Raw genomic sequence first — 26,835 nt, 5'->3', positions numbered from 1 at the left:
TGGGCCGGGTCCCCAGCTGGGGGTGTGTGAGAGGCAACCAGATATATGTAACTCTTGCATATCAATAGTTCTCTCCCTCCCTTCCCCAACCTCTAAAAGTAAATAAATAAAATCTTTAAGAAAAAATCCTGGCTGGCGTAGCTCAGTGGATTGATTGAGCACGGGCTGCGAACCAAAGTGTCGCAGGTTCGATTCCCAGTCAGGGTACATGCCTGGGTTGCAGGCCATGACCCCCAGCAACCGCACATTGATGTTTCTCTTTCTCTTTCTTCCTCCCTTCCCTCTCTAAAAATAAATAAAATCTTTATATATATATGGCTATATTTACTGTTTTGTACATTTTTTCAAGATACAAAATTTTTTAAAAAGAGCTGGACAAAGAGTCCACCTTAGGTTTGAAGTTTTATACATGATCCAGAAAAAGCTCCACTACAGTTACAGCACCATATATTTACAAAAATGGGGCAGGCAAAAAGCAAACAAATGTCTCATTTTAAGTAGTAATGATAATCTGTTAGCCCACCCCTCCCTTAAAAAACAAAACACTAAGTTCACAGCAGGAAATTACTTCCTAGAAGTAGAACTGAAGTCTACAGAACTCTTTTTTATTATCACATAGATGTCATTATATATGTAATGAGAAACAAAGCTGAGATATTTAGTATTCTCAAAAATAAGTCTAGAGGCAGATGATATACTGCCTACGTGTGGTGAACAAAGAGAGGTGTCTATTACCCAGAAAAAGTAACTACTGCAAATTCTCAGAATTATCACTCTCTAATCGGACAGGTAAGGTCCATTGTTCAGTAACTTCTTGAGTAATCATTTACTGAGCACTGACTGTCTGTGGTTCTGTGCCTCGTGTAGAGAGAGGGTAAGACACGGCCTTGCCTTGAGGAATTCAGCCTGTTTAAGAGTCTCTTGTCAATATATCTCAATTAAAAAAAGTCTCTTTACATCGTAACAAAATTTTTAATTTCTAAATTTAGTAATAATATAGGCAACCCAGAAACAATTTGCAACTAGTGCTTAACGGCAATTAAAACTGTCTACTTTAAGAATCAGAAGTTTGCTTCCATAATATTTACAACCAAAAAGCATTCAACTTTACAACAGACTTTATAAGGATCCTATACAGAACATGTGTCAAAAGACAAAAGTCTGTGGGAACGGCTCTCCTGGCCTCTCCCTGCCCTAAGGCTGCTCCTTGTTTGATCCCTGCCTGGGCAAGTCAGGCCTCACTGCAGAAGCCAACTTTAAGTGCACTTCAGCCAGCAGTCACGAAGAGCAAAACGTCAGTGTGTGAATTAACTGCTACTGAATTGTAGTTGCTTATCTTGTTTTTGCTGAAATACAAATTTATTTTTTATAAAAAAAATCCACTAATCAATCTGAGATCTGTCTCTTAATTATGGGTTCTTATAAATAAAATCACAAGCCAGAATCTAAAAAGCGTCAAAATCCTGAATAATCTAACCCTCATAAAATGGATCTCTAAAAAATAAGGCATCTGCTACTCTACAGCTCATAGTTTTTTTTAAAAAAAACCTTAGGAACCCACAATTTTATGTCTGGATTTCTGCAAGTAATTTTTAAATGGTTCCACAAAAATTATAAAAAGGAAATGTACATTGTGGAGACCTGCATTTTTTCATTTCTGCTGAGAAATACTCTATTTATACCTTCAGCTTAAATTCTGAGTAAAAGGTTTCACTGTATAAAGTAAGCACGACAGTTAATTATATGCTGTTATCTTTGGTATTTCTTTTCCCTCAGATTTGAAGAGATTAGGAATGATTGAGGAGAACCTGTTTGTTAACTACCTTAGTTGTAACTCAAGTTTACATAGAGTGCCTGACCTAAATGAAGCTTTTCTCTAATGCAAACTAAGTTAAACAATCAAAATTCTGTAAATCTGGGCTCTAGAATCACACCTGAACTTACATTTTATACACTACAACTTAAAAGAAATTTTAAAAAAAAGTATTGTAGCCCCAGCTGCTATAGCTCAATGAATTGAGCGTGGGCTGTGAACCAAAGGGTTGCTGGTTTGATTCCCAGTCAGAGCACATGCCTGAGTTGCAGGCCAGGTCCCCAGTGGGGGCCACATAAGAGGCAACCACACACTGATGTTTCTCTCCCTTCCTCTCTCTCTAAAAATAAATAAATTTTAAAAAAGTATTGTAACCCATCAAGTTAAAACAGGTTTTATAAGATTTACTTAACAGAAACTTTCATGGCTCAGAAGTGTTTCAAGTTACTTTTGGGAAATGTAATTCATTACCCGAAAGAGCAATTTCACTTTAACAAAAATAAATTTGAATTTATTTTCAAGAAACAAAACTATCTATTTCTCCTACATAAAACGTAAATCCAAAGAGTTAAAAGGAGAAATTCTATGGTCAATCAACCTTTTAAACTACTTTTGAAGAGAGAGAGAGAGATACACACACACACACACACACACACACACACACAACTTAGTAATGTTTTTGTAACCTAAATCATCAACTAATCGTAGAATATGAGAGACAATGTATAGAGAAGGTATTATTCAGTGCCTGGGTAGGAAAAAAATGGCAGAAGACCAGCACATGCTGTACCGCCACCCCTCCCGGCCCTGCTCGTGGAACTGACCTCCGCTGTCACCCACGAGCACAGACGAGCTGGGACAGCTTCTGACTCTGATAAAACTATATTCTCCCTAGAATCACTGTTTCAATGGTGATTTTTTTTTTTATTAAAAGAGCTATTTAAAACATGTGATAAGAAATCTGACTTTCATAAGTACCACAAATAAGTTTACTTAAAATTAGCTCAGTTACATATTTTTTAAAAGTTTCAGAACCTCTCCCAACCAACGTCCATAAACTAGAGTACGTTTGCATGAAACCTGCAGTCCAAAGGAGCATCGGTAAGTGATGGTCTAGGTACCGATGCATTTCTCTTGCTGCTGAGAGACAGTCATGAACAAAACACATCTCTTGCCTGGATGAGTAGGAAGAACTCACTTTCAAAAGAGCTTCATAAAATGTCTATGAAAGAGAACTGGTACTATCAGAAGAGTTCCAGTACTTCAATTGAATATAATTCTCTACTATTCTTTTCTTGATTTAATTTCTGCAGTTCACGAAAACTTACTTCAATCTTGTTGAGCTCGGAACAAATGCATATCTAAAGAAAAAAATTTCAGAATAACTTTTACTATAATTTCTACATACGAGCAAGCCCTCCATGATTAGTTATAACTATTCCAAGAAAAAAATTTAAGAGTAAGTTATAATTTAGATGATACCTGGGTACAAACAGAATTCATATATATATATATGAAAATCACACACCTGAGATTTCACAAACTTGTAAAGACTCAACAGTAGCTTCTTTGCTTCTGGTATCATTACCACAACAGTAAAATTAGCATCTAGAAGGAGGCATATCCAATCCATAATCTGAAGATAAACAGGAAAATGGAGAGTTAAGATTTTAAATTCAATTTTAGGTTAATTCATTTGATAAAGTCTGTGATTATACCAAGCAGTTATAAAAAAAAACCCTCTTCTTTACAAAAATCTGAAAATTTTAGTTTAGCAATAAGAGAATTTCTAAACAATATAGAAAGGCTCTTTTCTGAAAGCCACAGTGACATTTAATCCAAGGGAAAGTTAGTACTTATCTTTTTATTTGAAGTATTTTTTGGGGATAATTACTGGCAGTTCTCCCCTATTCTGAAATACACACTATACCCAAAGAACAGGGTGTTGAGTACTGAGGATGAGTTACCATGAACAGAAGTAAAAACTTTACTATATAGTTACTAAAATATCCCATGGAGTTCTATATTTCCAAATAGTATAGTTAACATGCAAATATCACTGTCATGAAAAAGCATCAAGGAAACCAATGATCTATTTGGTGGGGGGGAGGAGAAAAGGTGATCCCTATGAAACTCCTCACACCAAAACAGATTTTATACGCATTAAAGAGGTAAACACAGGAAAGGAGACCATGAATGGACTAGGGAAAAAATAGTGTGGCTATTTTTTTTTAATTTATTTATTTATTTTTAGAAAGAGGAGAAGGGAGGAAGACAGGGAGAGGAACATTAATGACTGGCTGACTCTCACACGCCCCCAACTGGGGACCTGGCCCACAATCCAGGAATTCGCCATAAGGAATGGAACTGGAGACCTGTCGGATGGCAGGCTGTGCTCAATCCACTGAGCCACACCAGCCAGGGCATTGTGGCTATTTTTATATGTTAGAGTGGAAAGGTAATTAAGCATGACATAGCCACAAAGAAACCATAAAAAAAAGTTTAACAATTTTGATAGCATAAGTATTAAAAACTGATGTATGGCAAAAAGAACACCAACACTAAGAGGCTCTGGCTGGGTAGCTCCATTGGTTTGAGTTATCCCGATTTGCCAAAGTTGTGGGTTTAAGTCGTGGTTAGGGCATATACATGAACCAATCAATGAATGCATAAGTAAGCAGAATGACAGGTCAGTATTTCTCTAAAAATCAATTAAAAAAACACTAAAGAGAATAAAAAGACAAGTGATAGGAAAAAGTATTCATAATGTACTTGATTTAAAAAGAGCTAATTTCATTAACAAAGAACTCTTTAAATTTGTTGTGTTTTTTTTTTTTAAAGATTTTATTTATTTATTTTTAGAGAGGGAAGGGAGGGAGAAAGAGAGAGAGAGAGAAACATCAATGTGCGGTTGCTGGGGGCCGTGGCCTGAAACCCAAGCATGTGCCCTGACTGGGAATCGAACCTGTGATACTTTGGTTCTCGGCCTGCGCTGAATCCACTGAGCTACACCAGCCGGGCCTTAAATTTGTTTTTAATTGCTGAAACTAGGAATAAATCTATAAGTAATTCTTTGTAAGCCAAAATGAAAAAGACATGAAATGCAATAGGAAAATGAACAAAGATCCAAACAAGGCACTTTACAAAAAGGAATATACATAGGCAAGAAAAGATGGTCCACCTCTCTCATTATCAAAGAAAAAGCAAATTAAAATAAAGCACCATTTGTTACTTATCTGATTGGCAGAGTAAAGCCTCTGACCTTGGTGGCAGTAGTACCTATTGTCACAACCCTTCAGGAAGGTAATATGGCATTTTTGAAACAAAAAATGTAGCCCTGGATGGTGTGGCTCAGTGGACTGAGTACTGGCCTGTAAACTAAAGGGTTACTGGTTCAATGCCCAGTCAGGGGCACATGCCTGGGTTGTGGGTAAGGACCCTAGTAGGGGGCGGGCAAGAGGCACCCACACACTGATGTCTCTCTTCCTCTCTTTCTCCCTCCCTTCTCCTTTCTCTAAAAATAAATAAATAAAATCTTAAAAAAAAAAGAATCAGGAATTTAAGATAAATTTTAAATTCTTTAGTGTAGAATTACAACTTTAAAAAGCTATCTGCCGGATTGAGAGATCCTTGCACTCTCCTAGTGAGATACAGGATGAGGAGGCAAGTTCACATGGACTAGCAGACAAGGAGAAACCAGTTACCGAATTTCATGTTCGGACACTATATATGAGCTTTTTCAACAGCACCAAACAAAAGTAAAAACATTACCACACCTGGTTCAGGGTTGGAGGGTGCACTCCCGGGAGAGTCATAGTAGCATTTTCACTACACTTCAAATAAAGGAAATACAAATACTGTAGAAAGAGCTGGGTGGGAAAATAAAAAGGGCAATTTATCACTTTGACAGAAAAATGTTCTCTCTACATAAAGCTAAACAAAGAGACTGGAAGGAATTTTTAATTTTTTAAATTTATTTTATTTTAATTGTTGTTCAAGTAGTTTTCTGCCTTTTACTCCCATCCCAGCTCACCACCCCCCGGCCCTCCTCACCTCCCTCCCGTTTCCACCCCTCCTTGTTTTTGTCCATGTGTCCTTTATACTTGTTCCTGCAAACCCTTTCCCTTTTCCCCTGAAAGGAATTTTAAGAGGCTACTGAATTGGACTGAGGACACAAAAAATGAATAAAATGCAGTCCCTGGCATCAATGAGTTAGTTCATCTGATTTGGGACTGATGATGAATGGATAAATGCGGAGAGCTCATTCTGTTTATACATAGTAAGTAGAGAAGAGAGCCTACTTCTCTGAGCAATTTGTTTTAGATTCTACTCATTCATAACTTAGATGGAGTAGCCTGGCCTTCAGGCTTGGCACCAGGAACATGCTAAGGTCTGCCACCCAGAAATCACTGTAGTCTCCTAGCAACAATTTTTCACGATGAAGGCTGGGAAACCTCTTGTTTACGTGAAGGAAGGTAACCTTTCCGATGCCCTAAAAACTGTCCGAGTAAAGCAGCAGAATTTAAACTGGAAACAAAATTCCATAGGCTCTGTAAGAACACTTACAGTGATATGCTGCGCTGGGATGTCTTTCAAGTGAGGCAGGAGAAAGGCTTCACTGTATGCAGAACGAAGAATTGCGTTTCTGTGTAGGAATAAAGGAAACTCTTATGCCAATAGAGGCTTTTCTACTAAAATTATGATTCATTCCCTCTCCTGATCATTTTTTAATGTTTATATGAAAGGTTTACTTTTCCAGAAGAGTTCTATCTCTGAACATCCTCCTAATCACTAGAGATCATCTTGAATAATTCACTATGAAAAATAATTGATATTTATTCAGAATACCAACTTCACCTGGCTGGCGTAGCTCAGTGGATTGAGCACGGGCTGGGAATCAAAGTGTCCCAGGTTCGATTCCCAGCCAGGGTACATTCCTGGGTTGCAGGCCATAACCCCCAGCAACCGCACATTGATGTCTCTGTCTCTGTCTCTCTTTCTCTCCCTCCCTAAAAATAAATAAAATCTTTAAAAAAAAAAAAAAAAAAGAATACCAACTTCAGAATTAATATAGGTTCTACCTCAGTATAGCTTTTTAAACAACAACAACAAAAAACAAAACGGGTTGTCCTGGCTGGTGTGGCGCAGTGGGTTGAGCGCCAGCCTGCAAACCAGAAGGTCACCACTTCAATTCCCACTCAGGGCACGTGCCTGGGTTGCCAGCCAGGTCTCCAGCTGGGGGTACGTGAGAGGCAACTGATCGATGTAGCTCTTGTACATCAATGTTACTCTTCCTCTCTTTGTCCCTCCCTTCCCCTCTCTCTAAAAATAAGTAAATAAAATCTTTAAAATAAAAAGCTATTAAAAAATAAAACAGGTTTAACTAAGTTGTTTTTAACATACCATTGAATGCACTCCATTTTTAAGCAGAAACTGAAAAAAAAAATTGAAAAGAAAAAAACCCTAATTACTCATCAGTTGCTGCTTGTCATTTGACTCTGCACCCTGGAGAGAGACAATACAAGGGAAACGTTTCGAAGGATACAGCAGAGCTGCTCTTTTTGGTATCACAGGGCATGAGGCGGTCTCCTCCACGGTGGCCTGAGGCTTTTCCTTCAGTGCTCTCTCACAGTTATCACAGCTGTCTTCTTCAGGGTTGAAGCCGTTCTGGAGAATTTCAGTTTGCGCTTCCATTTTCTCGTCATGTGCAGCATCGCTGTAGTCGGAAACTGAGTCCATATTGATGCTTGTCTCTTGAAGTGTGCTATCACCAACACTATCATGTTAATTAAAGCAAGAAAGTCTCATCACTCTTTGAACTTACTTAAAACATTGTCATTTCCTAAGGGTTGAAAACTTTAGAAATTAAACAACATAAGGGATTAAAAATGCGGTGAAGGAAAAGGACCACCGGCTTCTACCTTACCTCAAGAAAACCTTCAAGCAAGCACAGGTGACCGCTTCAGGGATGTCGGGGAACTGCTGCAGGCAGAGCTGTAGCATCTGCACGTCCGTCCTTTCTAAGGCAACCTCCATCAAGCCAGGGCACAAGCTAAGAAAACATGTATCATCTTCACATACTAAGAAAAGTCTCAATTGCAAATAATTTAAAGCTTTTTCAGAGTATGAGAATCAGAACAGTAAAAAACAAGGTAAAAACAGGTATACATGGAAAGACTAGTGCACAAACATTTACCTGTAAGAAAGCACATGCATTTGGACAAGCTGCATCAGAGAGTTTCGGGGATAAAATGATGGTTCTGTTTTACATCTTCCCAGAAGTCCTATTACTATGTCCCCAATGATTGTATGAAAGTCAGGTGTCCGCTTAATAGCCAAAAATTTACGTAGTTCTACTTCAATGTGTTTTTCTGAATCTTCCTGAAAGGGGAGAAGTAAAGAATACAGTCTGGTACCTTAATCAATGTCACTCTGAACTTAAAAGTGTCCCATCAACATTAAAAACAAAATTTATTTATTTATTTTTAGAGGGAAGGGTAGGGAGGGAGAAAGAGGGGGAGAGAATCATTGATGTAAGACAGAAACATCAACCGGTTGCCTCTTGTATATGCCCCAACTGGGGACTAAACCTGCAACCCAGCCATATGCCCTGACTGGGAATCGAGCCAGTGACCTTCTGCTTTGAGGGGTGATGCCCAGCCACTGAGCCACCCTGGTCAGGGCAACATTTTTTAAAGTCACTGAAAGAAGTCATGCATTACTTAAAACTGGAGTTGATATTACAATGTGCTGCAGAAAGACAAATGGCAAGTTAAAAAAAAGAAAAACAATTCAAGGGTTTAGAAATCAAATCTTGAAGAGGCTAAATTACAAACATATTCAATGCAAAGTTGAACCAGATATTGGTGAGGGCACCACCACCACAAAATGCTTAGTGAGGCAAATAAGCGAAAGTACTGGATCACTCCAACCACCTTAAGATGTACAAATGTTTGCTAGAACTATAAAAATGATCATAAAAATAAGATAGAATAAAAAGTAAATAGGATTTCTTTTAACCACTTGAGTTAATTTTTCTCATTTCTAATGTTTTTAAATATACCTTTATAGTTGATAAAAGTTGTTTGGATGCTGGAACCTCTGGCTGTACACTTGCTTCCATTTTCCTTCTTCTTAACTGTAATTAAGTAAATTGATTAGGATCTTAAAACAATACAAAAAGCTCTAGTATACATTTAGAAGAATATAACACATCCCAAAGAGACGAGTAAACTTATGTTCTAATCAACTTTTTGTAACAGTTTATTGTGTTATAGTGAAAAGTGGGTTTATTCCTACTTTTAACTTAATATCTTTAACACTTTTAAAGTTTTTTTTTGTTCTTATTTTATTTATTTGCATTTGAGTCTTTTTTTTAAATCCTCACCCAAGGACTTCCTTACTGATTTTAGAGAGAGAAGCGAGGGAGCTAGAGAAAGAGAGAGAAACATTGATCAGTTGCCTCTCATATGTGTCCTGACAGAATCGAACCTGCAACCTGCTGATTTATGAGACGACTCTCCAACAAACTAAGCCGCACCAGGCAGGGCCCAGTCTTTTTTTTTTGAATCTTATTGATTTGAAAGTTAGCGAGAAAGTGTATACGTGTTGGTTGACTCTTATATATGCCCTAACTGGGGACTGAACCCACAACCTTGTCATATGGGGGAAGGGTCATAGGATGACAGAAGGCAGAGCTCACCCTTGGGACCCGACAAGCTGAGGTACTGGTGTCTGCGGCCTGGGAGTTGGGGACCCTTGCTCTAACTTACCCAGCCAGGGCGTTATTTACTATTTTTTAAACACAAAATAAAATCCTTATACTCAGGAAGATATTATTACTAATTGTGAATTGGTCCGTTTTGACACCTGAATGTTACCCCAAAACATGCCCATAAAAATTAACTACTAGGATATGCATGTCATTTTTGGATAAAGGCTGTCAGGTTACTGAGTTTAAGATTTACTAATGAACAAAATAGAAACAGACTCACAGATACAGAGAACAGACTGACAGCTGACAGAGGGGAGGGGGTTGGGTGAAAAGGTGAAGGGATTAACGGCCTCAAACCTCACAGACACATAACAGTATGATGATTACCAGAGCAAAGGGGGCAGTTGGGTGGGAGGCGGTAGAAAAGTGTAAAGGGGGGAATAAATGGTGATGGAAGGAGACCTGATTTGGGGTGGTGAACACACAATACAATTTACAAATGATGTATTATAGAACTGTACACTTGAAACCTACATAATTTTATTAACCAATGTCACCCCAATAAATTCAATAAAAAAGATTTAAACTGCCCTGTCATTAAGATCAAAGCTTAAGAGTTGTACAGATATGAATCACTGAAACAGTTCAGCCTTTTTTCGTTTTATAATATTTGCACTAACATTTGTATTTCAGCTACCAAACTTACAACTCTCTTTGATGACTCTGAGTTCTGGGATCCGAGTCCAGACCCCTGGGAGGTTTCCCAGTTTACAAACTGAGGCATGGTGTGAGCGCCTAAGAAAACACAAAACACATGATTTCTAGAATTCTTTGACCTATGGTATTTTCCCAACCAATGAATGAAAAACAAAAAACAACCACTTATGCACAATTCAGGTGAGGCTTTAAAGTCCATTTAATTCTACTGATAACCCCGGGTCAGTAGTCACAGTGCAGTAAAAGCCTATGTGCCCAGCAACACTGAAGCAGATAGAGGAGATCACTGGTAACCCAGGATTCTCTCAATGCCCCTAAAGTCAGAAACACTCTGGTGTTCAAAACCACAGTGTAGCTCTTTAGCCTGTGGCAATACCTGCAATGTGAATGGCCTGTTCCCAAGGTAGATACCTGGGTCGAGAAAATTTCAATAAGCAGCGGCAAATTTCAACATTAAGAACAGGCTCTGTAAATTGATGGTTGTAGAAATCTACATATCAAACTGGAAGTTAATAAAATGGTTTAGAAGTTAACAGAATGGCTTATATTAATAAAACAAACTAGTAAGTTCCTACCTGGATCTTGACTGTTCTTGAGTTTTCCGAGAGCACCTGCTAATGACGACGCTTCACACTTGTATGGAATCACAGATAGAAATTTCCCATGTAGCATAAACAAATTGTCTCCATAATACCAGAGCTATAAACAAAAAATGTGATCATTTTCTCTCAATTATGACCTGATTCAACAAAGCCATATAACTTATAACAGTAACTTGGGGTGTAAGCAATCTTAATATAAAATAAAAGGCCATCACCAAATTAAGCCACCTTCTAGAATAATCTCATGTACAACTTATTAATTTGGTAGGTTTACATAGCTCTTATTTTTGTTCACATCTGAATGAAACATAATTTAAAAGACACCCTTAACTCACAAAAATCTGATCAATATATACATTGTTTAAAATTAACATGGTCACTAATACACATCTATTAATTAACATGATAATTAACAAGTCTACTGTAACAAGGGCAACACTATCATGATGTATTAAATAAAAAAGGCAGAGTTGAACAGAATCTAATGACTCCAATTATAAAATTGTAAAAATAAAACAGGAATAGCAATAAAAAGCTCAAGGGAATGTGGAAATCAAAACTAATGGTAACACAGTGAAACTGTGAGTGGTTAATTTTGTTAAAATTATTTGTGTAGCCCTGGCTAGTGTATAGCTCAGTGGATTATGCACAAGCCTGCAAACCAAACATCAATGGTTTGACTCCCAGTCTGGGCACATGCCTGGGCTGCAGTGGAGGGAGCACTAGAGGCAACCACACATGGGTATTTCTCCCTCTTTCTCCCTCCCTTCTCCTCTCTCTAAAAATAAATACATAAAATCTTTTTTTAATAAAGACTTTTGGTATAGGACTATTGCAAACCAAAATCTGGAATGCATCTCATCCTCTAATTCTTTTTTTTTTTTTTAAGATTTTATTTATTTATTTTTGGAGAGGTAAGGGAGGGAGATAGAGAGAGAGAAACATCAATGTGCGGTTGCTGGGGCTTATGGCCTGCAACCCGGGCATGTACCCTGGCTGGGAATTGAACCTGCGACACTTTGGTTCGCAGCCCGCGCTCAATCCACTGAGCTACACCAGGCAGGGCTTAATTCTTTTTTTTTTTTTTTAAGATTTAATTAATTTATTTTTAGGGAGGGGAAGGGAGGGAGAAAGAGAGAGAGAGAGAGAAACATCAATGTGCGGTTGCTTCTCATGTGGCCCCCACTAGGGACCTGGCCAGCACCCCAAGTATGTGCCTTGACTGGGAATCGAACCTGCGATGCTTTGGTTCACAGCCTGCACTCAATCCACTGAGCTATGCCAGCCAGGGCTAAATAAAATATTTAAAAATATATTTGTTTAAATAAATTAGAATTAAATTGTATGGTGAGAAATGTCATCTCCTTATTCCTTTTCAATTATCAGTAAGTCCTATAACCTTGATTTACATATTGTATATGAATACTCATTTACGAAACAACCAATACTCACTGGCGCCTTTGCTAGACAGTGACGTCACAATGGAAAACCAAACAGACAAGGAACCCTGTCTCAGGAAGTTCACGGTCTAGTCTGTTTAAGTATTAATTCTTTAAGTATTCTTATGTAATTTCATGATAATGTTGAACATATAACCTAAAAGACTAATTTAACTAGCTATAATTTAGTCTTACATAAGGAAACAAACAACCAAATTAAATACAATCTTTCAAGTAAAAATATATTTCTTATTTTAATCAAAAACTGCCAGCACTGTCCCTCCCAGAAGCACACCCACGCCTTTCTACACTCTCAGGTGTGTATCTCCTAAACTCAAAGGGACCTTTCAGGCTTGCAGCCAGAGAAGCAATGTGAGCAGCTCCCAGGCCACACCCTGATGCTGTCTCCAAGGTCCCTTTGCTCTGCCTTTCCAGTGAGCAGAAGCAGCCCCACCTAGGCTCTCTCCTATCGCTTCTTCTCTCCTAAGCCCTTCCTTGTTTCGGGGTCCCCAGCTTTAATAAATGTACTCTCAAAATCAACAAAACAAAACAAAAAGCCTGTCAAAACATTTAGATCAAAGAGGTCTCTTCCTTTATTAGGAACAAAAATAACTAAATTTAAAAAAATTTTCAAGTACAAAAACTTACTTGACCACTGGTACCTTGCGGTAATTCTTTTGAAATCTGTAGTGTTTGAAATTTTGTGTTCCATATGGAGAGGCATTCTGTAAAAGACAGAAATTCAGAAGTCGCAGAAAAAAATGAATGAGTGATACCTCACGGAAGGGCAAGGGGTGAATCACAGTTAAACACACAAGTCTTGCCTTAGTAAATATAAAAATGAGTAATGACAATAGTGAATGCCACAGAAATTCAAAGGAATTAGATCTCATGACAAGAAATGGACACATGTGGGGGTAGGGCATATAGGGGATATCTGTGTACTTACCCCTCAATTTTGCTATGAACCTTTAACTGCTCTAAAAAATTAAAGTCTTAATAATAATAATAATAATAAAATAATAATATGGTGATATGGAAAGACCTCTCTGATATCTCTGAATAATATGGAATATCTCAATAAGGTAACCCTCTCATAATGGTTACTGGGTTTCTGCTGGTAGATCAAGAACCAGAACGAGGAAGGACGGGGGCTGACAGACAGAAGCTCGGCATGGTGAAATGGTTAAGAGCCAGGACTTAAGAGGGGTAAGGTACAGGGCATAACAGAGTCAACCTGCTTGGGCGGAACCCTAGTCCACTACTTGGTTACCTAACACCTTAGTTTCCCGACTTGTAAAACAGGGACGATAACTGTAGTTTCTCTCATAGGTTTGTTGGAGGATATAACACGATACAAACAATGAGATGATTTAAGTCAAATGCCCGGCACATAGCTATGCTATCACTATTAGGTCCTACATATAAGAGGAACAGAAGAACAAAGTATACAGGTAAGAATGGGCAAATTAAGTTTGTAGTCAATAGGGAGTGTGGCCTGAATAAAGCAGAGGGTTCGTGCTCTTAAGTTAGAAGAGACTGGAAAAGGTGGATGGGGCGTAGGCTGTGAGGGGACATGGATGCTAAACAACAGATTCTGAGGTTTATAATAGGGGCTGAGAGACCCCAATCTTGCACTGGCCAGGAAAGATGCGTCTTTCATGACAGACTGCAAGTCTGTGTGTGTGGAGGAGTGTCTGGGGGTGAGGCGATGATGAGAATCCTGCTCCGAAGTGAGAGACAAAAAAAGCAGGCAAGCAGGCTCCAGATTTCAAGCTAAGTCCAGTGGATTTCCATTCTGTGGAAATGCTGCCAAGCCATGAATTGAATGCAAGAGAAAAGTAGTGATATAAGGAAATGTTTTACAAAGATTAACGAATGCAAGATGAAATCAAAGACTTATTCAAGAACTAGGAAGCTAAAAAATAATTAGGATGGTAACAAATGGGGAAAGAGACTAAGAGGTACATTTCGAAGTAAAACCTCAAAGGACTTCGCATTGATTGGAGCTCAGTTACCTCGAGAAGCTGGCAGTGGTGGTCCCAGGACAGCTACGTGGTCTTGATCCAGGACGGCAAGCGCAAGGCCACGGCGGGCGTTTCCAGATGCTACAGTCTGGAGCAACAGTGAACTGACCACCTTCTGATTCTGATTGTTTTCAGGATCGCTCGGATGTATCGGTATTAAGGTTTCGTATATGCACCCATCAGAGCCTGTTGAAAACCAGTACTTCTGTTCACTATTGGATAAACAGCATTTCTATATCTGTTAAAGTTAAATGTATATACTAGTTGTTTATAAGAGTTTCTCAGTTTGATACAAGATTCAACCAAAAAAAGAAACAAATGTTAACAATCACACTGCTTTATGTTTTCACTTAAAGAAGATACTATAAGCTCAAAATTGAGGGAGGAGTATCATTAATAAAAGCCTACCTAAGAAATGTCATAACAGCCAAGAAATAAACTGTAAATAGTGTAATGAAATATGAAAGGGGACTATGAGAGGTAGATTAGAGACAATCTAGTCACCGAAAGGCTGTATCTCTCGTCAGAAAAAATTAGCATTCTGGTCTATACATTACATTGCTTCTTATTCCATCGCCCTGAATAACCATATGTAATTGCTGTTTTTTGTAGGTCAACTGAATCTGGCAATTCCATGTGGTTCTGGGAATGTTACAGGAAGATTTTATGACCCTTTGATTCAGAATCCCTATTTCAATGTTCACTAAGCTAAAGTATAACTTGCAAACTTCTATTTAACAACAAATATGTCCCCTAGGTTAAACTTGAAGAAAACCAGTCCCTGTGAAGCAAAGGCATCAAGCAGGCTACAATAACCCTGTAGATATGAATAATGATGGGAATGTGTTTCGGAGCAGCCATTACAAACACCTGTGCACTAGAACACTTCATGAGGATCTTCTCTTATTTTTTTCTTCCCACCACCTTCTCAAAGAGAAGCCAAAAAGGGTTGGGGGGAGAGGATACCGCAAAGGCATTTTCTTTCCCTAGGCATAAGACTGGGGTTATACTTTAGACCATTATATAGAGGTAAACTCCAAGACATTAAAGAAATCTGTAGAACATTGACTGGCTTAGGCCAAGATTGCTTTGCTAATTTCCTTTTACCCACCTGTCTCCATCACTGTTCAAAGAAGAACACACTAAATCTTAAGATTGGGAAAAAGGAATGGAGGGGTTCATTCAATAACAACCTTAGATATTTTATGGTTCACCAGTTATGAAATCAAAGAACCTGGTCTTACTGCAATAAGATTAAAGGCGATTTTTCCTTTTTTGTTGGTATTGTATTATTTACCACCTATGATAAACTTTAAGAAATAAACATTATCTGCTCTAGTTGGTGTGGCTCAGTGGAATGAGCGCTGGCCTGTGAACCAAAAGGTTGCTGGTTTGATTCCCAGTCAGGGCACATGCCTGGGTTGCAGGACAGGTCCCCAGTGAGGGGTGTGCAGGAGGCAACTGCACACTGATGTTTTTCTCCCTCTCTTCTCCTCTCTAAAAATAAACAAAATCTTAGAAAAGAAAAAGAAAAAGAAATAAAAGTTATCTGCAGAGAACCAGTGACTTAAGCATAACCAGAGAGGGCAAGTGCAAAACGTGAAAGCACAAATGCTTATAAAGAAGTCCGCAAATGGAAGTGCTACAACAGAAAACTGCAGAAACAAATACTACCCTGTAATAGTCCTCTACTTATAATCACGGTCAATTTAAAGAAAAATACTTACTTAATGACATCAAAGAGATGAACTTCCGATCCACAGATGCAGCAAAACTCTGTATAACGGATTTTTCTTCTTGTCCAATTAAGAGTGTGTATTTGCTTAAGACACGTGAGTTAAACATTTGTACATAAGCAAAGTAATTTCCATGCTGCAAAAAAAGTTATTTTATTAAATAAAATACATACATTTTAAGTATATATTATGTACATTTAAGTATGTAATATTCTCATTTTAACCAACTAGAGAAATACTAAAGTCCAATTTTAGTTTTAAAAAGAATGTGATTTTAAAATGTCATCCACCATGGTCCAGGAATTAAGAGTTATCACTTACTCTTTCAGTAATGAAGATTAAAACAGGATGCCTAAACACCATAAAAATCTTCGTCCACCTAAAAAAATTAAAAGTATGAAATGTCAAATCAACAGTTGAGAGAAATATACCATCAATCTAAATTTGAGAATATCTTTTATTATATATATGTATTTTTAGAGCCAGGAAGATATCAGAGAGCACTTAATTTAGTGTTCCAAAATACATGGTGGGGCAAAAGCAGGTTTACAGTTGTGAGTATACGAAACAAAGCTTACTCTTTTATTATTAAATGTATTCCTTTTCATACAAACAACTGTAAACCTACATTTGCACCACCCTGTATATGCCATAGGGAATTAGTAGGTATTTCTCTGTCAAATGCATCTCTGGATTAAATGATTAAATGCCAGTTGCTGAACTTCCCAGACTCTTAAAGACAATAATGTGATTTGCAAAGTTTCCAAGGGGGGTGGGGTATGACAGCAGGCAGTGTTTCCCAAACTTGATGGAGCCTCTCATCTGCCTTCTTAAAGCGACAGGGGGAACTGCGATGAGGCACAGGAGGGTAAAGGGATGTAAACCAAGGTCGCACAGGCAGTTTTTGACGAAATGGGTATTAGAACCCAGATCCTCCATCTTTTTTTCCAGCCACTCACAGTTTAGGGGCATTCAAAGGAGTCCAAGATATAACTAACTGGTTATCGTCCACTAAGTACAAGTTTTTGCTTTGACTTTTAGAAATTTAGTTTGATTCAGGTGGACCTGAAGAGACAGCAAGTAAATTTAATAGAAAATGTGATAAAATAATGGGGACTGGAGAGATATGAAATCATGAAATTTCCTTCTATCATTGGGGTGAGTCATTTTCCTGGTTTTATTCCAGGATTTGGGAAAGCAGAGGGCTCAGAACACTACTGTCTCACTAACAGTGAGCCACACATTTCCTCAGGGGTCAGGGTTCTGACTAAGGCACTCGGGAAAAAAACAGAAACAAAGATTTGTCTGTTTTGAGATTACTTACTTCATCTTCAAATAACTGACTATCCAGGTCCCTTTCATTAGAACAAGACTCATATGATCCTACAGTTTCCTCAATCATTTATCACCCGAAAAGGTTTTGGGGGGTGTTATTTTGGCGGAGGTCTTATGAACAGTCTTCAATTAGTCTTTTATGATGTTTATAACCAAAATGACTTTAAAAAATATTTTATTTATTCAGAGAGAGGGGAAGATAGGGAGAGAGGGAGAGAAACACCAGATAAACATTCCATTGGCCCACAACCCAGGCATGGGTCCTGACCAGGAATCAAACTGGAGACCCTTTGGTTTACAGGCTCAAATCACTGAGCCACACCAGCCAGGGTTCGAAATGCAGTGTTATAAAAAACATGCAAAGTGCATTTTTGGTTTGGTAAAAATTCACTTACAAATGTTAGAACTTACTTAATTACTTCTTCTTCAGAGATAACAGTTTCAATTTTCTGCTGGGGCTCCGCAAGCAAGGCCTCTAAACCACGAACCGCACCTTCCTTGAATAACACCAAAGGTTCTGTCCCTTGTATTGAATGTACTCTGTATACATCAGCTGACAACTACAAGAATATACACATATTTTAATTTTTATTCTAAACCAATTACCACTTAATAGAATAAAAGCTTTTAGAGAAGGCTTATTTTTAAGGACTGATTTGTTTTCATCTTAATTCAACTGTTTTATAACTACCTATGGTTTCAAAGTCAAATCTACAACATGTAATACATAGAGAAATGTAACTGCTATTCTGCCTACCCTGCCCCTGCTCTCTGCCCCGTAAGTAATCATTTCTATTCATTTTTAGTTTATCCTTCCATTGTGATTACTGGAGGTTAGACTACAACCAAAGCTGGAAGTGGGGAGTGGTACAAATAAAGCCACTAATGGAATCATAAGCAATCCTGGTGTTAAGGACTAATGCCATGATTACAACTATAGCCTGCAACCCCCCCCACCCCACCCCCACCCCTGCCCAGAGAAGTTAACTCCACTGTATAAAATTCAGGACCTTGTCACTGCAAGGTCAATGAAAAGACTGGTGCCAAGAAACAGCACAGTGAGCAGGCTGGAAGTTTCAAGGGTGCAGTCACCAACTGCCATTACATCTGAATCAGCTCTACTATAAGCCACTTCTAAAATGTGCCAATCCCTGGCTGGAGTAGCTCAGTGGATTGAGCGCGGGCTGCGAACCAAAGTGTCGCAGGTTCGATTCCCATCCAGGGTACATGCCTGGGTTGCAGGCCATGACCCCCAGCAACCGCACATTGATGTTTCTCTCTCTCTATCTCCCTCCCTTCCCTCTCTAAAAATAAATAAATAAAATCTTAAAAAAAAAAATGTGCCAATTATATTTAGAGTTAGACATTTCAAACTGGAATTTTCTAAATTAGCCTAATTTTAGATCCTCATTTTATAAGTAAGAAGTTAATTAACATTTGTTAGGTCATTAACAAAAAAGGCAGTCAGTGGTGGCTCTTTTTTAACGCATTACGTACCACTCTTAAAATGTAAAATGCACGAATTCTGCAGGGTTTGTTTTACCTATTTGAAGAAAGGTGCAGTGAAGTTGTTCTCACAAGGGACACAACACCAACATCTAAACTCATAGAAATAACTACAAATTTATTATTCAGGAGTTATCTGAACCCTTAACCCATGGGATAATAAAGTTTATTCACTAACATTGACTCATGAACTGAGATGTGTTACCAAGATATACCGTAAGATTACTAGAATGAAAAACTGTAAGTTTTATGCTCACTTTCACAGAAGCACTAAAATAAATAACCTACTACAATGAAAATTATTCCATGTCACCAATAAGGTAATAAATGTTGGAAAATCCAAAGACTTACTGTAGCTTTAAATACTTTATCCAGGTTTACATCTTCATTAGTCCATAATCTCAAAACCTTAAATTAAAACATAAAATGTCAAGAGTATTCCAATTTTCATTTACGTGTAATAAACGAGCATTTCATTTGTGTTAAGTATATATAAAAGTTTTAAAACTCACCTTGTTATCATGTACAACAATGTACTCTCCCGTCTGAAAGTTGCACACAGCTGGACATGTTATAATTTGACCTTGTTTCACTGACCAGCTCCCCAAGGGCTTCTGATCAGAAACCTAGTAAAATACAGTGTTCAAAAAGTCAACTTCTGACTATAAAAACAATTAAATTTACAACTAAAAGTGACAGTACTCAGTAACTGAGCCAACATGTGTGGAACCCGCTGGCTCTTTGTCAGACTTCCCAGAGAACCACTGTGCTTCACACAGGCAGTATGAAAATAAAGTTCCAGAGAAACAAAAGCTTTTTCAGGAGGATAATGGAATTCCAGGGCATCTAAAGGGTGAGGTAGCTGATGCCCTCCAGTATGTACATTTGGTGGAACAGCATATGCCATACACCAGCTGGGTGTGGCGTCCCTTCCCAAGAAGCAGGAGCAATCAGTTGGTTCAGTTTCATTCAGCTTTCTATCGACCAGTAAACTGATTAATACCTGAGTTCTTTCTTTGGGGATCAATATTTATTGACTTGTACTAACTGACACCAATAAACCAGTCTTTACCATGAAAAAAAAAAAGATGGTATTCAAGGAATTTCCCAAATTAAAAAAAAAAAGAAGAAGTAGGCACAAAAAGACAAGTCGTTTGATTCTACTTAAGAGAGAGTAGAATGGTGGCTGCCAGGAGCTTGGGGACTGGGGGTGGGGGACATTGTTTAATAGGTACAAAGTGTCAGATTTGCAAGATGAAAAGAGTTCTGGACATGGATAGTGGTGATGGCTACCCAACAAGGTGGACATACTTAACATCCTGAACTGCACGATTTAAACAGATGGTTTAAGACAGTAATTATGGACATTTTACCACCATTAAAAATATAAAAATATAAACAACAGTACATTAAAAATTGATTGCATTGTGCCTTTGAATAGGGGTATGGGAAATTAAGTAGGCATAGTTGGGATCATACCAATCCCAATCAGCCACTCCGACCTTATGCAGGAATTGCAAAATTTTAAGTCCACTTGACAGCCCAGATAGAAACCAATGGAGTCATCAGAAGAGTCAAAACAAATAGTATTGGGAACTGTTTGCAGCCTGTCTCCAAAAGTGCAAAGTAGATTATCAAGCTTCTGAAAGAGACATAAAACTATATTCAGCAGCCCGCAAAAAGTAATTACTACCCAACCACCAAAAGTAAAGCTGCCTGAAAGGTGTGCCTTCAGGCATTAGGATGAAAAGGGGGCGGGGCGAATACATTTCTCGGGACTCGATTCCTACATTTACACCGTTTACTTAGTTGGCAACAGAATATTCCTAAACAAGATTCCCATCAAGATACTAACTGAGCAAAAACAAAACAAAACAAAAAGCCACAAAACTTTTCCCCGAGGGAAGAAGCGTATGGATACAGGGACAAACCAGTTCCCACCAAGTCGGTCATCCTCTCCTACCCAATCAATCTCCATTCAAACCCTTCAGTGGGCAGACAGGGTGAGAGACCCCAGTAGGGGATCTTAGCAAGACCATCTACGGGAGATGCATAGCAAAAGCACAGGTTTCCTTTCCTTTCCGAGTCTTGGAGTCCACGTGCACTTAGACGCTCTGCAGCCCGCAAATCGGAAATACGCCTCTCTCTCCAGGAAAACGACCAAATCAAATTCTAGGCTTCTTTCAGCGTTCTGGAGAAGCGGAGCCGGCTTTCCCCCAAACTCGCTCGAGGATCTTTTTCTGAAGCTGGGAGAAACCCAATTCTCCGGCTCCGGGCTCAGCAATGGGCGAGACGGCAGCGGGGGTGCTCCAATTCTATCGCCCTCACCTTATAAAGGATGACAGTCCTGCCGCTGTCCGTCACTAAGAACTGGTCTGTTTTGTCGCTCTGCTCCACTCCGAGGAGTCCATCAGGCCCGGCACCCAAGGGTACCGCAGACAACGTGAATTCCTCCTCCAGGGCTGCCATCTTGGGCAAACCTACGGACCGCTGCGCATCCCTCCCGGCAGGCTTCGCGCTTTCTCTCGCGAGAAATAGGAGTCCGAAAGGACGGAAATTCGCCAAAAGAGAAACCTGCTCGCGGAACTGCGACCTCTGGCGGGCGGAGCGGACGCGTGGAGGATGAGAACGGGTGGGCGGGGCCTGGAGTTTGAGTCTAGACTCCACCTCCCAGGCCACGCCCCAGCGAGGCCCGGCTGTACTCCTTTTGGGGAGAAGGGGCGGGGAAACTCACTTGTAGCGCACGGAGGTTTCAGTGCTATTGCCGTCTGAGGACCTGGGAAGATGGGAGCGGCAAGTGGCCGAATATAAATTAGTGGGTGTTTTTCAAAACTTTTTATTTTAAGGGAATTCTCCAGAAATTCCTACCGCGGCTTCCCGGAACAATGTGCCAAAGAAAAAATATTTAGATCTTCATATAAATTCTTAATAACATGCTGTACCTGAATGGAATGCCTAATCCCCCTGCGCCTCAGAACCCATCACAGAGGTCTAGTCTCTGCTGCCTTTCAAACCCCCTAGGTCGCCTCTCTCTCCCCGAGTTCTCTGAGCACCAGAGGGGAAGACTCTAGCTTAGGGAAAATTCAAATTTATCTAATGAAGAAGGTGAAGGTCCCTGGGGCAATTTTTGGCAAGACATCTTGCAGGGGTGTCCATCCAGCACTGGCTGGGGCCCAGGATGGCCATGAATGCAGCCCAATACAAAATAATAAATTTACTTAAAACCTTTTTTTTGCTCATCAGTTTTCATTAGTGTTTGTGTATTTAATGTGTGGCCCAAGACAACTCTTCTTCCAGGGTGGCCTAGAGATGCCTAAAGGTTGGATACCTCTGAGTCTAAAGAGTTCTAAGGTACATGACTGATTCAATAAATAATATTTAAAAAATCCAAATAAAAAGATAAATTACTGCCCTTGTGGGGTAGCTATATTGGTTAGAGTGTCTGTCCCTTATGGCAAGACTGCTGGTTGGATCTCCTGTCAGGGCACATACAGGAAGCAACCAATGAATGCATGAATAAACGGAACGACAAATCAATCTCTGTCTCCTCCTTCTCCCTCTCTGTAAAATCAATAATTTTTAAAAAGATTTTATTTATTTACTTTTTAGAGAGAGGGGAAGTAAGAAAGAAAGAGAGGGAGAGAAACATCAATGTGTGGTTGCCTCTCCCAAACCCCCTACTGGGGACCTGCCCTGAAACCCAGGCACGTGCCCTGACTGGGAATTGAACCTGCAACCTTTCAGTGCACAGGCTGGCGCTCAATCCACTGAACCACACCAGCCAGTGCTCAATAAATTTCTTTTTAAAAAAGATAAATTATACATGTTCTTAGGGAAAAGCCATCAAAATTGGCAGTTACTAAACAAACATGTAAACCATGTGTTACATCCAGGGCACAATGCCTCCACCACAGTTGAGATTCCCCTTGTGTGTGCTATTTTCTCATGGCCAGAACATTACATGCTGGCGAAAATACTCAGCTATTGTGATGAACTCAGATACTGTAAATTCTTAATAAGGTTAACAGGACTTTTATTTTTCAACATGACCAAAAATTTTAAATTTGTCCCTTCATTAGTTGAAATAGAAGTATCATGAGATTCTGCCGTAGACAGCTTAGTCTCTGTGAAATCTTCCTTTTTCTCCCAGCACAGTTACCGTATTTTGCTGTGCATAATGCACACTAATACTTTTGACCCAAACTTTCAGGGGAAAAAATCTTTTGGTTTCATTTTTTTTTAAGATTTTATTTATTTAGTTTTATAGAAGGAAGGGAGCAAGAAAGAGAGAGAGAGAGAGAAACATCAGTGTGCGGTTGCTGGGGGTCATGGCCTGCAACCCAGGCATGTACCCTGACTGGGAATTGAACCTGCGACACTTTGGTTTGCAGCCCGTGCTCAATCCACTGAGCTATGCCAGCCAGGTTGGTTTCATTTTTAACTCAATGTTTTATTTATTTTTTAAAAAAATTTGTGTTTTTTTATACATTTTAGCGTTTCTTTTTGAACATTTTATGGTACAAGAAATTTTATGTAACAAATAATTACAAAACACAAGAATGTTTCTGGTAGTATCCATGTATAATGTGCATCCTTATTTTCCCCTAAAAAAATTGGGCAAAAAGGTGAGCATTATACATGGCAAAATATGTGTAATAAACTTCTACTGTACTGAGCTTTGTTTGGTGCAAATTGCCCATATTTCCATTCCAGCCTAGACTTCTCCTCCAGGAAGTGTTCCTGACTCTCTCAGACTGGATTAAATGTCTGATGCAGGGCATTTAATCACCCAGTACTGAGATGGTCTAGTTACTCATATATCTCCCCTGTTACATTTATTTCTTTAAAGAAACTCTGGATTTATCACTTGTATCTAGCATAGTGCCCATCACATAAAAATCTGTGGGACAATGAATAAACAGTGAAAGCTTATTCATAATACTGAATTTGTGCTTTCCTTCTTCTTCAGATTGAACAGTTTAAGACAGAGATTCACAAACTTTGTAATTTCAAGATTCCTTTACATACTTAAAATTTATTGAGGCCTGCCCTGGCTGGTGTGGCTCAGTGGATTGAGCATCATCCTGCGAACCAAAGGGTTGCTGGTTTGATTCCGCAGCAGGGGCACATACCTGGGTTACAGGCCAGGTCCCCACTGGGGGGCGCACGAGAGGCAACCACACACTGATATTTCTCTTCCTCTTTCTCCCTCCCTTCCCCTCTCTAAAGATAAATTTTAAAAAATTTTTGAGGCCCATAAAGAGCCTTTGTTTATATGAGTTATGTCTATAGATATTTACCATATTAGAAATTAAAATGGAGGAATTAAAAATATGAATATATTCATTAAAAAATAAACTCATCATTTTAACATAAATAACATTTTTATGAAAGATAAATTTAAAATTAATTGAGTGGAGTGGCATTATTGTACATTTTTGCAAATCTCCTTAACCTGGCTTAATAAAAGATAACGGGATTCCTACATCTGCTTCTGCATTCAGTCCATTTTGTTATTACATGTGATACAGCTTATGGCCAGCTCCATGGTACATCAAAAAAGGACATTTTTGTTACGGTGACTGTTGAAGGCCATCATGAGAGGGTGACTTTTCAGTAATGACATGAAAGAGAAGAGGGAGCAAATCATCTTGGCTAAGAGGTTAGCTGAGGCAAGAGCATTCTTGTAGCAAGTACAAAGGACCTGTGGCACAAGCAGGGAGCTTTATGCAAAGGAGGTTACCATAATAACCCAGATGAGAGATGATAAAGATACCATTAGGGAGGCCTTCCAGTTCACCTTGTCTAAAACATTCCATCATTCTCTTAACTCAGCAAATTATTTATTTCATTTTCATCACAGTGTGTAATTACTTTGCTCACTCAGCTAGGCCCCCCAGTAAGCTTCTTGAAGGGGTCTCTGTCTGTCAAATTCACCTGTACATCCCCATTCCCTAGCACTTAGTAGGCACTCCATCAAAGTGTGCTGGGTGATGGAATGAATCACTTTACGTCTTTGTATCCATGGCACCAGTAATTGTGTCTGATCCATGTAAAGAGTTTAATGCATTTTTGTTGAATAAATCACATTTACATGGCAAGCCATTGTAATAAATGGGATGTGGATGGGATCCATTAGGACAAAGTTAAGACTTACTGGCTGAGAAAGCTGGAGCTGTGCTTGCATGTTTGTTTATAAATTTGAGTCTATGTCTGGTAAACTATTAAAGGAGATTACAATCCTTTTTGGAAGGTCACCAGCTGTAACAAGGGAACCAGGAGTCTTCTGCACCCGGCTTGCGATCGCAGTGGAGCGACGTGTTCCACTTCCAAGATGCATCAGAAGAGGTCAGCGAGCAGGAACAGGGCCTGGCCCTTCATCACTGGTTGGAGACGTTTAAGGGCTGGTCTTCAAAGGCAGCTGTGACCCTGTGCACTTCACTGTGAGCTGTGGGTGTTCTGTCTGGTGTGTTGGTTGTGTTTACACTGCTTGGATGCCTAGCTGTGAAGACCAGGGGAAGATATGGCCTCCCGCATTCAATTCATAAAAGAGAATCAGGTGATAAACATAAATGAACAAATCTAATTATATAATTGGTAGGAAAGGATGTCTGCCCATATTCAAAAGGAAGAATGCTACCCATTACAGACCTGTCATGGATGGTTGATGGTCAGTGTCATGCACGGGTGGGATATAGCTGTTGCTTTGCCAAACAAACATTTCTGAAGAAACCATTCTGAAAAGAGGATGGATGGTGAGTGTGTGTGTGTGTGTGTGTGTGTGTGTGTGTATTCTGCCAAAACTTTATATTATATGGAAGTTGTGGTGGTTCTTAAGATGCTGTGAGATATATTTTTCAGTTTTAGAACCTCAAGACATTTTTTTAACCATGTGTTATGTTTAATTGTAAAGCTAAGACTAAAACAAAGGGCAGGGCTGGGTTGGAAAAAGAGTGCGTAAACAGGTACGCCTCATTTTATTATGCTTCACTTTACTCTTCCTCACAGATACTGAGTTTTTAATTTTATTTTGTTTTATTGTATTTTATTTTTTTATGGAGGTAACACTGGTTAATAATAACATTACATAATGCAAATGTTATGTAAAGTGAACCCATGACCTTTTGCTTTACAGGATGATGCTCTAAACAACTGAGCCACACCAGCCAGGACGCCTCAGTTAATTCTCTTTACAGTAGTGAAACATAATTATTTGACAACTTACATGCATGGAAATGAAGCAAATTTTGCAGGTCTGACTTCATCTGTCCAGTTCTTTTCAAGCAGAGATTGTATTTCACCTTATTCTTGAAATATTGTTCTTTCTACTTGGGATGTTATTAATATTTTTTGGAATCCCAGAAAGGGTCCAAGAAGTTTCATTTCTTATATTTGTTTCCTTTGGCAAACTTGTTTGTAGAAAGGACATTTTAACCTACTTCCCAACTGCTTTTAATGACCTCCTGTGGTTGAAAGGAAGAGACTCTCTCAAAATAGACTCAAAAGGAGCCAGCAACCCCACTCTGGGGATATATTCAAAGGAACCCAAAACTTTAATTCAAAAGAACATAAGCACCCCTATGTTCATTGCAGCATTATTTACAATTGCCAGGATATGGAAGTAGCCCAGGTGTCCATCAGTAGATGAGTGGATAAAGTAACTATGGGACATTTACACAATGGAATACTAATTGGCCCATAAAAAAGAAGAAAATTTTACCCTTTGAGAAAGTATGGGTGGGCCTGAAGAACATTATGCTAAGTGAAATAAGCCACTTAGAGAAAGACAAACACCATATGATTTCACTCATGTGGAATCTAATGAACAAACTGAACTAACAAACAAAACAGAGACAGACTCATAGATAGTGGGATGACAGCTAAGGGTCGGGGAGGTTAGCGGGTAGAGGGACTGAGCAAAAACAAAAAGGACTCATGGACACGGA

The 26,835-nt window shown here is 39.0% G+C and overlaps 1 protein-coding gene across 1 annotated transcript; it reads right to left on the bottom strand.

Annotated features, from left to right (window-relative positions):
• Positions 1-2,710: 2,710 nt before the first annotated feature.
• On the bottom strand, positions 2,711-21,384 carry NOL11 (nucleolar protein 11). The gene is made up of 18 exons (XM_045837348.1): positions 21,218-21,384; positions 19,402-19,515; positions 19,241-19,297; positions 17,795-17,943; positions 16,370-16,427; positions 16,040-16,184; positions 14,304-14,498; positions 12,934-13,010; positions 10,820-10,943; positions 10,234-10,322; positions 8,877-8,951; positions 8,010-8,194; positions 7,740-7,865; positions 7,359-7,589; positions 6,380-6,458; positions 5,590-5,682; positions 3,342-3,449; positions 2,711-3,174 (listed from the first exon to the last, which is right to left on the bottom strand). Exons 1-18 carry the CDS (start codon positions 21,356-21,358, stop codon positions 3,058-3,060), a joined length of 2,163 nt encoding a protein of 720 aa, XP_045693304.1. The 5' UTR covers positions 21,359-21,384; the 3' UTR covers positions 2,711-3,057.
• Between the last annotated feature and the right edge of the window lie 5,451 nt (positions 21,385-26,835).

The sequence above is a fragment of the Phyllostomus hastatus genome, unplaced genomic scaffold, assembly GCF_019186645.2.
Source record: "Phyllostomus hastatus isolate PE091 unplaced genomic scaffold, TTU_PhHast_1.1 phas_contig_210, whole genome shotgun sequence".
Classification (NCBI taxonomy): Eukaryota; Metazoa; Chordata; class Mammalia; order Chiroptera; family Phyllostomidae; genus Phyllostomus; species Phyllostomus hastatus.
Note: the sequence above shows the minus strand (reverse complement) of the source record. Positions and strands in the feature narration are given on the sequence as shown.